This window comes from Peromyscus maniculatus, chromosome 13 (genome assembly GCF_049852395.1).
Source record: "Peromyscus maniculatus bairdii isolate BWxNUB_F1_BW_parent chromosome 13, HU_Pman_BW_mat_3.1, whole genome shotgun sequence".
Lineage (NCBI taxonomy): Eukaryota > Metazoa > Chordata > Mammalia > Rodentia > Cricetidae > Peromyscus > Peromyscus maniculatus.
The window spans coordinates 57338299-57351885 of NC_134864.1; the positions used below are offsets into that span (position 1 = coordinate 57338299).

At 42.9% G+C, this 13587-nt stretch overlaps 1 protein-coding gene across 4 annotated transcripts in view; it reads left to right on the top strand.

Annotated features, from left to right (window-relative positions):
• Positions 1 to 13587, top strand: part of Satb2 (SATB homeobox 2) — a 207669-nt gene that overhangs the window by 54552 nt on the left and 139530 nt on the right. For 3 of the 4 annotated variants that reach the window (XM_076550365.1, XM_042260354.2, XM_006974897.4), the window contains one exon: positions 5763 to 5939. In XM_076550365.1, coding sequence (XP_076406480.1) covers positions 5763 to 5939 — 177 coding nt within the window. Of the gene's footprint in view, positions 1 to 5762; positions 5940 to 9629; positions 9936 to 13587 lie in introns of those variants that run through there. The other variant, XM_042260353.2, reaches the window with a different exon arrangement.

The following is a 13587-nucleotide window of genomic DNA, read 5'->3' on the forward strand; positions in this document are numbered from 1 at the left end:
AGAGAGAGAGAGAGAGAGAGAGAGAGAGAGAAGAGTATACAAGCAAACCCTTTTATTTTCCTAGTAAATTGTAACAGGAAAAAGATGGCCCTTCCTTTCTTCTCAGTCTTTGGAAGCCCCGTATTAAGTCCACTTAGTAAACGGCTTCTGTCTTTCCAGGGCTTGGTCTGGGACTTCTCTATTATGGAGGTATTTCCCTTCAGGTTCAGTTTATGCAAAGAACAGATAGGAGCGGCTCTGTCTACAGCCCTTATAATCTCCAGTTAGCCCTGGACCTTCTTAGGTGATAAGGACCAGATAGATGAAGGCCCCAGGACAAGGAGTGGCCCTGTGGCTGCCTTCTTTCCTGAAATGGGTGGCCTTTAGGAGCCCCGAGGGGGCAGAAAGGCAGGCAGGCCTGCTATCACTTCGGCTGCTGTCATTGTGTGGGCAGTTCCAAGAATGAGGATGGCCTGAAGTCCGAGGGGCCAGGAAGGAGGGTGGGGTCCGTCCCTTGGGGGCGACTCTTTTTCTCTCCTCGTCTGTAATACCTGAAGGACAGAAGTTCGTTCTGGAAACTGTTTCAGGCCTAGCATGGTACCCACAAACGGAAGTCCCCAAAACATTCACCGGACCGGCAGCGCAGGCCGCTCAGTGGGTGCAGCCAGTGGAAGGGGGCAGAGTGGGCGGGGTCCGGAATGGTGCCAGAGAATTCGGGGTTCAGATGGGCTGAGCTGATCTGCTCTTCCTGGGCTGTGTCATTTTCTGATCATCGCGGACTCTTCATTTATTAGCCGAGGTCAATGATAACCTTTTCACACATGGTAAATCCGAGGGGGAAGTAAAGGTATCCACGCCGGGCTGCATGGTGGGCCCGGCAGTGTGACGTGGTGGCCAGGCGGAGTCCATCCCCAGCTGGGTGGCAGCGTCTCGCCACGAACATCTCGGGTTGGTGGCTTTCTTCGCTCCTTGCTGAGGCGAAACACTCCAAGCTTGGGAGATTCTACTAAATAGTTCCTCTCATTTTGTCCATGCCTGCCATAGCCCTTCAAGATCACAAACGCTAAAAGGGGGTGGCAGAGCCTTAGAAGGACGGAGAATCAATTCATAGCATTGGGAATCAAGTGGCTGTCTGTGGTTTGCTTAGTGTAGAAGAGAGGCAACCGCGTTCGGGAGTCTGGAGGGAAACCAGAACGGCTTTTGTTCTGACGTCAGCTAAGATCTGGAACCCGAAGGAAAAATCCTTACCTGACTAACGTGGGTGGGGCCGCAGAGCTCAGGGCGGCCACATACTTGCCTTAGTGTTGGCTCAGTGTTGTGGGGAGTTTGTCCTGAGTGAGAGAAGCCCTTGTGTGTGTTGGTGTTTGGCAGATTGCTTACAGCAGCGTTAGCTGACAGAAATATAATACAAGGTGCTTGTGTGATTGCTAACGGCCCCACTTAAAACAAGCTAAAGAAACAGTATTAATTTTAACAGTGTGTTTAATTCAGTTTATTCAAATATTATTTCTACATGCAATTCATTTTCTATAATATGTTTACAATGCAATGACTTTGGTTGCTTTTTTTTTTTTTTTTTTTTTTTGGGCAACAAGTCATTAAAATCGAGAGTATTTTATACCTAGAGCATGTCTCAATAAATTGAAGAGGAGCCACCTGGGGCCGTGCTTTTTGCCATGAGGGCCTACTGAATGCTGTCAGTTACTCTTGTTTATATAATAAGCCGTCCAATGATTATTAGTTTCATTAGTTCCATTCAGTGATAGGCTTTGTTCAGTCACTATTACTGCCATTTTTAGTTGAAGAAATACTTTTTAGTGTCAGGAACAATGCTTACTAAAAAGTATTGAAGAAATGATTGTCTTTCCCCCTCTGTAAAAGGACATCACTACTCATATTTAAAAAAGAAAAATAGGTAGTGTGTTTGAGACCTGCATCTCAGATGACCTAGATGTATCACACACACACACACACACACACACACACACACACACACACACACACACACACACATAGAGACACGCACACTCATTTGCATTTTAGCTGGGAGGATTTGAGCCTTGGCGAGCTCCGGATCAGTCACTGACACAGTAGCAGGGTTTGACTCGAGGGCCAGCTGCCCTCCACCCCGGGGCTTGTCATAACATTTAACCATCTTCTCACCTGTCTGTCACCGGGCAGTGGCGGGGCAGCGGTGTACCCACACTGTGCATGGTGTGTGCAGTTCTTCTGGCCCGTTCAGCATCGTAACAAACAAGGGCGGGCAGCCACGTTTCTCCAAGGGAGAGAGCCCTGTTTTGTGTCTGTGAGGAGAGAGGACAGCGTATGTCTCACTTGCCTGAGCTAGTCTTGATTTTCAGTAAATGGCTGGGGCCCAAGTGTCTGTTCTCATATTAAACTACCTGCCTACCTCCAGCAATTGTAAAAGGCTTAACAAGGCTTAGGATCAAAAGGTCCAAAGTTCTCCACTTGATCATCTGGAAATGGGTCTGTGCTACAATAAAAGAAAAATAATGCCATAAGCTCAAATCCAGGGCCAGGGCCAGAGCTCTCGCTGTGTTTTCTCTTTCTCTGTGACCATTTAGAACTCGTGGAGTTTTATGCTGTTGCTTTTTGTTCAACTTATTCTATTTATTCTTCCCACTGTTAAACTTATTATTTGAAGTATTTTGCAAATACCATACCTATCTTTTTCTCATCCTTTGCTTGGGGATAGTAGTGGGACCAAGTGAGTAATTACTTCATTTTAGGGTCCACATTTCTGTTCATCCTTTTATGGCTTGTGTACCTTAGGAGTGACCTATTTTCAAAGGGTTTTGAGTCCCATGCCTTAATTTTCATGTCAATTATACTATTTTGCTGTTTTTTTTTTTACTTATTTCAACATTGTCATTAGTAATTGCATCATTTTTTCTTATCCTTTTCTGTAATAGAATTTTATTATAAAACCATAATTGTTAAATCAATTAAGTACTAGTATTAGGTTAATTTTTAGAGTAATGAAATACAGCCTACTATGATGTGTGTGTGTGAGGAGTGTGTGTGTGTGTGTGTGTGTGTGTGTGTATGTGGCTTGACCTGTGTGTATATGTAGGTTTACAGTTGATGTTGGGTGTCTTCCTCTATCATTTCCCACCTTACTTTTTGAGGCAGGGTATCCCATTGATCCCTAAGCTGGGCTAAGCTGGCTGGCTAGCGAGCCTCGGAGATCCCAGTTTCATGGCCCCCAGTGCAGATGTTACCGACACACAAGCCACTGTATACAGCTTTGACATTGTGCTGGGCATCTGAACTCTGGTTCATCCTTGCAGCAAGCACTTTATCCACTGGGCTTTCTTGTTTTTTTTTAAGTAGATGATACCTATAAGGAGATTGACTAGAAGGAATTACTGCTGTTATGCTGATCAACAGTGTCTCCCTTCAGTCATTGAACTAAAATGCATAGGAAATAGTTCCCATATTGACAATTACAAAATGTAAGTCTTTTAAACATTATAGATCCCTGAAATTTAATGTAATATTCTGTATATATAAACTGGTTGTACTGTTTCTTTGAAATGAATGGGGTCTTTTCAGCTAGTCTCAGACTTACTGTAGTCATGGGTGAATGCTAGCTTACAGCCTTATCTGTGGTCCCCAGATGTGTGACACTCAGATGTTGACATTAGGAACTGCACATGGATTTTCAGCACTGAAACCTATGTACACACAGGCATTAGTGGCCAAGCAGCTTATGGCACCACTGGGTACGTGGCTGTGTGTGTGCATATGCTTAAGTCACTAGCAGTAGAAATGAGTCTGCTTCCTTTGACAAAGATCATACTCCAGTATGTAAGAGTTAAAAGGTCTAAATGGGGCTATCCGTGCTGGGAAGGGCTCTTCTGGATGGGTTGTGTAAAATGCCATTATGCTTGCCTAGGGAGGTTTTACAGTGCTTCCAGCTGCAGTGTGGGCAGAAGCCATGGGAGACTTGTTCTTACCTATATCTGTGGAGTGGTGGGTGGTACCTGGCCTTAGTAAGTATAGTGAATAAATACTATACAAATGAATGATGGGAAGAGAATGTGGAAGATATCTGATCTGTATTATTCATTGTGTGTCTTAAATATATTTGGGAATAATCTCCCATAAATAAATAAATACTTCATAAACTAGTGATGGTAACAGAGAAAAACAGCACTTTATGGAGCCCCACGCTGATTCGTCTTCTCTGCCTGAAGTTTGCTCTGCCTTCCTGTTACCTGAGTTTCCACGAAGCTGTTCTAAGCATAGTGAATTTGCTGTGGGGAATAATGACTGAGTCAAGAGATGGCCCAAGTGTGGTGGAGTGAGACGTGCTAGACTGTTGTGCAGGCTTAATAATAATTACCATGATCTTTAATGATAACAGTTCTTAATGTGTATGATTATTGTTAATAATGATGATATTTAATAATTATACCCAATACTTATTATCTTAATAATAATAATTAGCACATGGGAACCGGTTGCACCATTGTATTATCTTTAGAACAAAACCCTACATCTATGGCCTAGGAGTCTGCAGAGTGTCTGCCTCTCCTCTCTGCTTTCCAGATCCCAGTGAAGTCAGGAGGCACCTAGGGTCAGAACAGGAGGGCTTCTGGGAGCCCTCTCTGTGTTCTGTGCATTGGGTCCATTACCACTCATTTCATAGAGGTCTTGTTTTCATTATGGAGGGTCTGTACCAAGACCACCACACCCTCTAGCTCTCCCTCTGCCTGCCCATGTATCCTTCATAACATTTGTGTTTTGTTGCACAAAGAAAAGACCCAGAGCAGACCCTCATTCCAGAATGTACTAATTTGTGTGAATTACATGGGGCAGAGTCCATGTTTATTACTTGTACATTGGTGAATCTTTGATCTTCTTCTGTCTTGGCTATGTTTAGATTTAAATGCCTGTGTTTTTTTTTTCTCTAAAAAATAAAAAAAAAGTTTAAAAAATGTTTGGTGAATTAAACATTTTTAAAGCTTTTCACACTTTGATACAAAGCAGAGAAATATTTCAGTGACAACAGATTTCAACAGATTTTCAAATAGTCTAATTTGCTTTATTCTTTAGGGTAGTTTATGTTTTCTACTCTGCAAACACTGGAAAGTACTCTTTCCAGGGGTAACTTGTGCTCATGTATCAAATACTTCCAAGGAGATGAAGCGGTATGTTTTATATTAGTTAAACATTAGTTGAGATTTTCATGATCTGTATTTTTTTCAGACTCACTTGATGGGTTGTTTATTGAGATTAAAAAAAAAGAAAAAAGCCTAGGAGAGGACTTCTTTTGAATTCCTGTTGACTTTCCTATATATAGTCACATAGCATCTCTGGCCTGCAAGTCTAACATGCCTCCCTGATGGGTGCTATGGATGAACAACTTGAAAATAAAATTCTAGACCAAAGCAGAGCTGACCTGAAAATGCCAGTGCTAGGTAGTGATGATAACAGTGGACGGTCCCCTCGACTGGGCCATGTGTTAAGACACCTCTGATTGGTATAGTCTACTTTTAGTCACTGGGATCGGAGGTCTTCTGCCCCTGCTTCTGCCCCTGCCCTCAGCAATGCTACTGCAATGGGGTAGCCATTATAGAGACGACTGCTCTCCTCACCTGTAGGCTTACGTGGGGCTGGTAAACGGTCAGGCCTGTTCATCCCACCCTATCCCTGAACCTAGCTGACTAGCTCGCACAGCCGCCTTCGCTCTCGTCCTGGTGGTCCGGATCGCCTTGTAACACCTGTGTTTTTGCTGTTGGATTGTGTCCTCGCAGGTTTGATGATTCCTGTCTTCTGTGTGGTGGAGCAGTTGGATGGCTCTCTTGAATATGACAACAGAGAAGAACACGCCGAGTTCGTCTTGGTGCGAAAAGATGTGCTTTTTAGCCAGCTGGTGGAGACCGCGCTTCTGGCCCTGGGGTATTCCCACAGCTCTGCAGCTCAGGCCCAAGGTATTCCTTCGTCTCTCTTTCCTCCTCCCCAGCCTCCTGTGTGATCTGAGGAAGGATAGGTTCCCCCAAACATGGGCTGCAGAATTTGACAGCAGGCAACAGCAGTCCTGCAGAACCTTGTTTTCCCATTCTGTGAAGCATTTGACCAGCACCTCGAGAACCACCCAAATCAACTTGCATTTCAAAGCAACTGGCATGGTGTTTTGCATTCATAACTCGGGTATTTTTGCCAAGTCAGCAAATTGGTGGTGTTCTTAGGGCCAGTGCTGAGCTATTTGACCCCTGACTTATCCAAACTTTAATATATGATTTATAAGCATATGAAATGTATTTATTTGCTGCCTTGGGCCTATGGTTTCTGCAGTTGGCCATCAGGTTTTAATTAAACAGAAAAGCAGTCGCATCTTCTGTACCTTTGAAAAATGGCTCTATAGTTTTGATGTGGTCCATTCATTAAAAAAAAATCACTTTCTTTGTAATCACTCCTTTTTACCTATTTAATTAACTACTCAAGTTGCATAATTATTTTGGTAATACCGAGGAGCTTATGTGAGTGTCTCTTGTTTCTTTTCGAAGCATAGTTCATTGTTCTTTTATGCCAAAGACTAGGCAAAACAAATAATAACAGCATTCCTCAAACCTCGAATAATGGGAAAAAACTTGAGCCAGTAGAATTATTATCCTTGTTTTTCAGATGAAATGACTGAATGAATAGTCTATGATAATGGTTATAAATAAGGTGAGAAATTTATAACATCCTGGTCTCACTTTCGATGCTAATTTCCTGTCTTACCATGTTTACTTAACCTTCCTGTGGGTCCCAAGAATTCTTGCTGTGTCTTGAGTCTGACTTCATGTCATTCTTAAGAGAGATCAGTTGACTTTCGTGGTTCTAATAAGGCTTCAAGGAGGGGGGAGCAGGTGTTAATAGAGTTATAAAAATGCAGAAACCCAAGGACACAGGACTCAGACTTCCAAGCTCTTCCCTCTGATTGTATAAACACATTAGTGTCTTTTAAAAAGGAGACTTTGTTGAAGTCATAGCTTAGTTCTTCCAGGGTGGTCAAGAATGTCTCCCCAGGTGAGTGTAGCCCACACCCATGTCCTGTGTGTCTCCCTACTGCCTGCATCCTGCACGTGGCCAGGCTTGGTGCAGGGACGGCAGCTGGACTGTGATGGCCACCGATCACTCTCAGAGCGGTGTGGTGGAGGGCGGTGTTTCCCTTCCCGGACGACACCTTTCTTTCTTGTGGGAGGGACTCAGGATGTGATCCCTGATGAACTGCGTGCTGGGCACTACCGCTTTCATTTCCTGTGATGTGTGCCCAAACGAAATAGAAGAACCCTCTCCCTGTCCCCATAAACTTTCATGCCATTGTCGGGATGCTTTTCTTCGAATGTAAAGGTCATTGTATGCCCACTGCCTGCATCCTGGCGTGCCAGCTTCCTGTTTGACAGGGCTATCCGTCTCAGTTAGCATGGCTGCTGGGCGCATCACGAGCTCACCTGTGGAACCAGGCACACTAAGTGGCCAAGATTTGATTCTTGGCACACGCCGAGGAAAGGGGCTCTCAGGAAGTCCACCCCGGGGAGCCCCACTGACTTCTGGGGATGTGGACTGAGAGCTCGACTCACCAAGGTGGGCCCTGCAGGCAGTGACGATTGTCCGTCCGGAGCAGTCAAGAGGGAACGTGCCAAAAACAATTATTTGCTTGCTAAAGTTTCTGAAAACTAAGGTTAAAAAAAGTACTACATATTTACAGTTTTTTTTTTTTTGTATGTGTGTGTGTGTGTGTTGAATCAACTCATCAAAAACACTGCCTAGATCAATACTTGATATTGTGGGTAAAAGGTTTATCACTATAAACCCCACAGACTTAAAAAAAATTAGTTTATTTTTTTCTTAAGCTGGTGACCTGTTTTTGAATAAGTGGAAAAACTTAAACTTGTTTGTGTTGTGAAAAGATGTTATTCGTTCCCCCTTGTCTTCCTGCCGATTAGGAGGTCAAATACATCTATTATGGATAAGTGGAAAATCTTGTAGTTGAATAACATTTTTTGAATAAATATAAACAAATATATTAGATCTTTCTTGTCATTTAGATGATTAGAAGATCTGTTTGGGGTAAATGGAAAAACAGGATTGTTCATTTCTCTGAATGGACGTCTTAGGTCTCCGTTGTCATTCAGATGATGAGGAGCAGGAAGCTTGCTGCCCTCTTATTACAACTTCCATGGCGTGCTTCAGGAGGCAGGTGATTTATGAATCAGACAAACAGCACAGCCAGTCTAGAAGAATATGGAGGACTAAACCTGGTGTCTTATGACTTAGGCAGAAGGTTTCATATATGCGCCTTTTATTTTCTTTCTTTGCTTTTGTTCTGGTTTTTCTATGATTTTGTAATTCTCCCAAGGTCACCTTCTGGCTGGTCCACTGGTAACGGAATTGCAATGTCCCTGAGTTTTGTCTTCCCATGCTGGCAATATGAGAGAGACATAGGCTACATGGATGGTGGGTTGCTTGTACCTTTTAAAAATCTTATGCTCTTGAGAAATGATTTTTTTTTTATTTTGACATGACAAGAGAAGCCTCTCACTGATTGACCTGAAGGAGCAGTTTAGATGCCTGTAAAAGAGCAAATATGTTTTCAGCATGGTTTTGGAATGATGTTCAAGTCCCAGACATCCGGGATGTACCCATCAGGTCCCAATCAGGGGTGTACCCATGCTTCTGTAAGCATGAGATTGTCAATTTCTTTCACTGAGCGAGTATTCCCTCCAAGTGAGCTGCAAATATTTTTTTATTTATTTGCTACTTAAAGGGAAATAGCAAATCCACTGAAACAGAGTCCAGGGATTCCCCGGCCCATGTTCACAAAGTATTTATTTAAATGCCGGCTATCGGCACTAGAGAAAAAGGCCCCAGACACTGTCATAAATCACAGGAACTGTGTTTCTAGCTGGCTTATCCTTTCCATTTACCAACACACACACCACTAAGTGCGTGCCTCTCAGTGAAATGCAGGCTTCATCTGGACCTGCTGTTGTATGTATGTAGAGAGCTGATGTCTGCACTGTCTGATAGACTGTGAGCCCATAGCTCCGCATCCAAGGCCTTGGAGTGTTGGTTGGGGATCTTTAGAGCCCCCTTTCTCTCGTCTTCAATTCACCATTCTCTTTATACTTCCCCTTCCAACCTTTCAACTTTGTCCCATGAGGCTTCCTCTAACATCCTCACAGCTCCCACACTCTCCAAGGATTCTTCAGGTGCTGGTCATACTTGCCAGCAGGATGGCTTTGGGAGGAGATACTTTTTATGGCAAGATGATGTCATGCTGTGTGTAACTGACTTAATTTGCAAATAGTCACATTTTATCTACAATACTCTTCCCTCAATGAGTTTCAAAATAAATTTAATTGAATTTTATTTTATGCATATGAGTGTTTTGCCTGCGTGTACGTACATCTACTATGTGCATGCTTGGTACCTGTAGAGGTCAGAAGAGGCATCGGATTCCTGGAAGTGGAGTTATGAATGGTTGTAAACCTCCATGTGGGTTCTGGGCACTGAACCCAGGTCCTGTATTAGAGGAGCAAGTGCTCCTAACTGCTGAGCTATCTCTCCAGCTTCCACATTTTATTTTTGACTGGTGGATTTTATTTAAAAGCGAACACGCTAAGCAATAAGTAAGCAAAAGTCCTCCTTGACTAGTTATTTTTGTTGTCAAAACTGGAGGTTTAAGAAAGGATGTACTCATCATCGTTTCTTATTTATGTTGCAATAATTGCATTTGTGAAGTCATCTGAAATGACTTTTTTAGTGCATAGAAGAATGTATTTAGTAAATGTTATGTGACTAAAGCATGGTGCCAAGTAGCCTCAATTATCTAAAATTTCACATATGTTCAGAGAAGAAAGACAAATGAAGTACATTAACTGTGAATGGTGTAGGTGTAGGATTATGGAGGATTTCATTTTCTTCTAATGAGAACAAAAGTAAGTATAAAATTCCACTTCCTTCTCAAATTCTCTGAACGAGTGGGAAGCTGTTACTTGGATACTCCCGCGTTTTGTTAAGGTGTTCCTTTGTTCCTAATGTGTCTTTATGTGGACACACACATTAAACCGTGCCGGCTCTGCCGTTTTTCCAGTGGAAGATTAAAAAAGAACCTGCATGCTGTTTGGGCCTCGGGGAATGAGGCAAGCGATGATTTCGATTTCTCAGCGTAATGATGCTGGGGACAGTGGAGCAAGTGCTCTGTCAGACACTGCTCTGAGAGGTTTGCCTGTCCTGCTTCATTTCATCAGCACAACAGCCCTTTGAAGGCAGTTATTGAGTGTTTCCCATTTTACAGAAGAGGAAATTGAGGCAAGGCAAGGGTGGGGAGTCACTTTCTCTGGGGCGCAGGCTGATAGGTGAGGAGCTTCTAAGGTGGGAATCCCGTTGACACATTGCAGGGTCAGAGTGTTTCAGTCCAGAGGTGCTCTGGGAGGAAGCTGTCCTTTGCAGTGTCAGAGTTGGGCTGGGACCCTGCTCTCCTATATCTTCTCTTCACTCTTTGAGGAAGCCCCTTTTAGACAGGGTGCTTCCCAGATACATGTGATGTCTGTATTTGACCATCCTCATTCATGTAGGGTTCACTTCCACGAGAAAACCATGTAGAGATACTTTTCCAAAGCACTGGATACAGACTTCATTAAACATGAACAAGCACCCAGACCCCACAGAATTTTTTTTTTAAAGATTTATTTATTTATCATGTATACAGAAGAAGGCGCCAGATCTGATTACAGATGGTTGTGAGCCACCATGTGGTTACTGGGAATTGAACTCAGGACCTCTGGAAGAGCAGTCGGTGCTCTTAACCTCTGAGCCATCTCTCCAGCCCGAATTTTTTTTTTTTTTTTAAAGACAAGATCTCACTCTGTATTCCAGGCTAGCCTTGAACTCTGAATAGTTTTTCTGCCTCAGCTTCCTGAGTGCTAGGATTACAGGTGTTCACACCCCACCCCACAGACTTCTAAAACTAAATAATTCCTTAAGGTCAGACTGAATCTTGATGTGAAAATAAGGCATGTTTCTTAGCAGTTCTGACCTACTTTTAATTGATTCCTCATCTCTTATTATTTGTTTATTTATTATTATTATTATTATTATTATTATTATCTTTTTTTATTATCAGGGTTTTTCTGTGTTGCTACCCTGAAACTCACTCTGTGGCTAGCTAACCTTGAACTCAGAGATCTGCCTGCCTCTGTAGTGCCAGGATTAAAGGCGTGGGCACCCACACCCAGCTGCTACCTCCCCTTTAAGGCATGTCATGAATTAGTACTGTTTCAGCTTTTGGAAGTAAAGAGATAGGGGAAAAATGCTATTTTCAATGAGCTTACTTTTTTTTTAATTATACATGAGAAATGAAATGTGTAGAACTCTTTTCAGTTGATTTTGACTCTCTGAGCTCAGATATATACCATGATAATAAGATTGAGAGGGTATAAATACACACACACACACACACACACACACACACACACACACAAAAAAAAAATTATCTGTTTGGTGCTAATCTACTTATTTTTAAATTAAATGTATTTATTTTATTAATATTATAATGTTTTAATTTGTCTCTATTGGTGCTTAGTTAAGTGGTTACTACTTAAAACTGCAAGAAAGATTTCCTTGTTGTCTGTTGCTGTCGGAAGTAGTTGACGAGGTGGACACAGACATCGAGTGTTCTAGGAAATCGTTGCTTCACAAGAGAAAGCCCTTCCTTAGCCGGTTCTTTACATTGTTTTCGGGGTCTTCTTCTCGGGCTTCAGCTTTTAACGTGGGGAAGCTTGTGCCTGCCACTCAGTCGCTAGCAGTCTGCTGAAAGGATAGACAGACTAACCCGAGCTTACTCATGAGCCTGGAGAAACGTGTGTCCCTCCAGAGTGTTAGCTTCAGTGGGGAGATCTGAGGCCACTGCAAAGCTACCCGTTCCCTCAGAAAGGAGCCACAGTACAAAGTACAGTGAGAGACCCATAGTCTGTGTTTGCTAAATTGATGGAAACAGGTTTTGTTTTTATTTAATTTTAATTTTTACATGTGCCAGAGTGAATGGGGGAAGGTCAGAGGTCAACCTCCAAGAATTGATTCTCTCCTACCTTGTGACAAGAGCTTTTACCTTCTGGGCCATCTCATTGGCCTCAAGCATGTCTTTTGAGTTTTGTATTTTACTAAATTTTATCCACAAAGGACTTGTTTCTCTAGTGTATCATGAAGTTGGTTTTCATTCATGATTTAGCTGTTATTTTAAAGTCAGAAGTGGAATGGAGTTGTGGATCAGCCTGTGCTGAGTTATTCAAGTCGGGAGTTACATGCATCTATGAATGATAGGTGCTTGGTATTTCAACTCAGTCTCTTTTCTTACATGGGCTGTTCTATCCACTTAGTAGAGACATCCTAGAACTTTCGTTTGCTGCCTTGATTCCAAGTGGTTTTATTTTGCTAAACTTAATGGAAGCCCTGACCCTCAAATTTCCTCAAATGCCGTGCTTTCATGGGAACAGTTAGTGAGTTCAGTCATAACCTCAGAGGAGGGTTCAGAGATTCACACGTTTTTTGAGGGAGAATGTTAAAAGACATGTGGCGGAGAGCCGAAAGCTCTCCACGCCTTGCCGCCTGACATTTTCCCTGTGGAGACCTTTAGAGCTCTCTCCCGCTTCCTGTGCTGCTTCCTCAGCTTCTCTCTTGCCCCCCACCCCCACTTTTGCTTCTTTAATTAAGCTCTCATGTTTGAGAGATTTTTACCGCCCCCCCCCTTTTATAAGGACATACTGAAAACAGCCCATATTTAGAAGTTTTAGGTCTTGGAGCAATTTTTTTTTTGGTTTTTCGAGACAGGGTTTCTCTTGTGTAGCTTTGCGCCTTTCCTGGAACTCACTCTGTGGCCCAGGCTGGCCTCGAACTCATAGAGACCCACCTGCCTCTGCCTCCCGAGTGCTGGGATTAAAGGCGTGCGCTACCACCGCCCGGCTACAGATTTTTTTTTTTTTTTTGAGACATAGTTTCTCTGTGTGGTCCTGACTGTCCTGGAACTCGCCCTGTAGATCAGGCTGGCCTTGAACTTAGAGAGAGCTGCCTGCCTCTGCCTCCTGAGTGCTGGAATCAAAGGCCTGCACCACCACCGCCTGGGAGAGCAAATTTTAACACATGAACTTCTTTAAAAAAAAAAAAAAAAAAAAAAGCTGTTCCCAAAATAACAGAAAATGTACCCCCAATTGCCATAGCCCTGCCTTAGCCTCCTCAGAAACAGATGAGCTCAAGTGCGGACTTGGCTGGGGTGGCGTGTGTTTCTAACAGGCCCTTCCTGCCATGCCGCCCTCTCCTGATGCACAGCATGGAGTTTTTCACACACGTGTGCAGCTCTGTGTTCACATGCGCATGACAAAACCCGAAACACTCCCTGTAACTAAACACCAAGAGGAAAATAATATCTTCTTTCCTCGTCCAATGTATAGTTAAGATTAAATATCTAATATAAATGTTTATAGCTTTGTATCCCTGTTTGCGTTGTCATAATATGTGCTATTTTAAACCTGTAAATATATAATTATGGCTCATGTGAAAGTCAACTGATAAAAAAATAAAATATTGTCTACATGT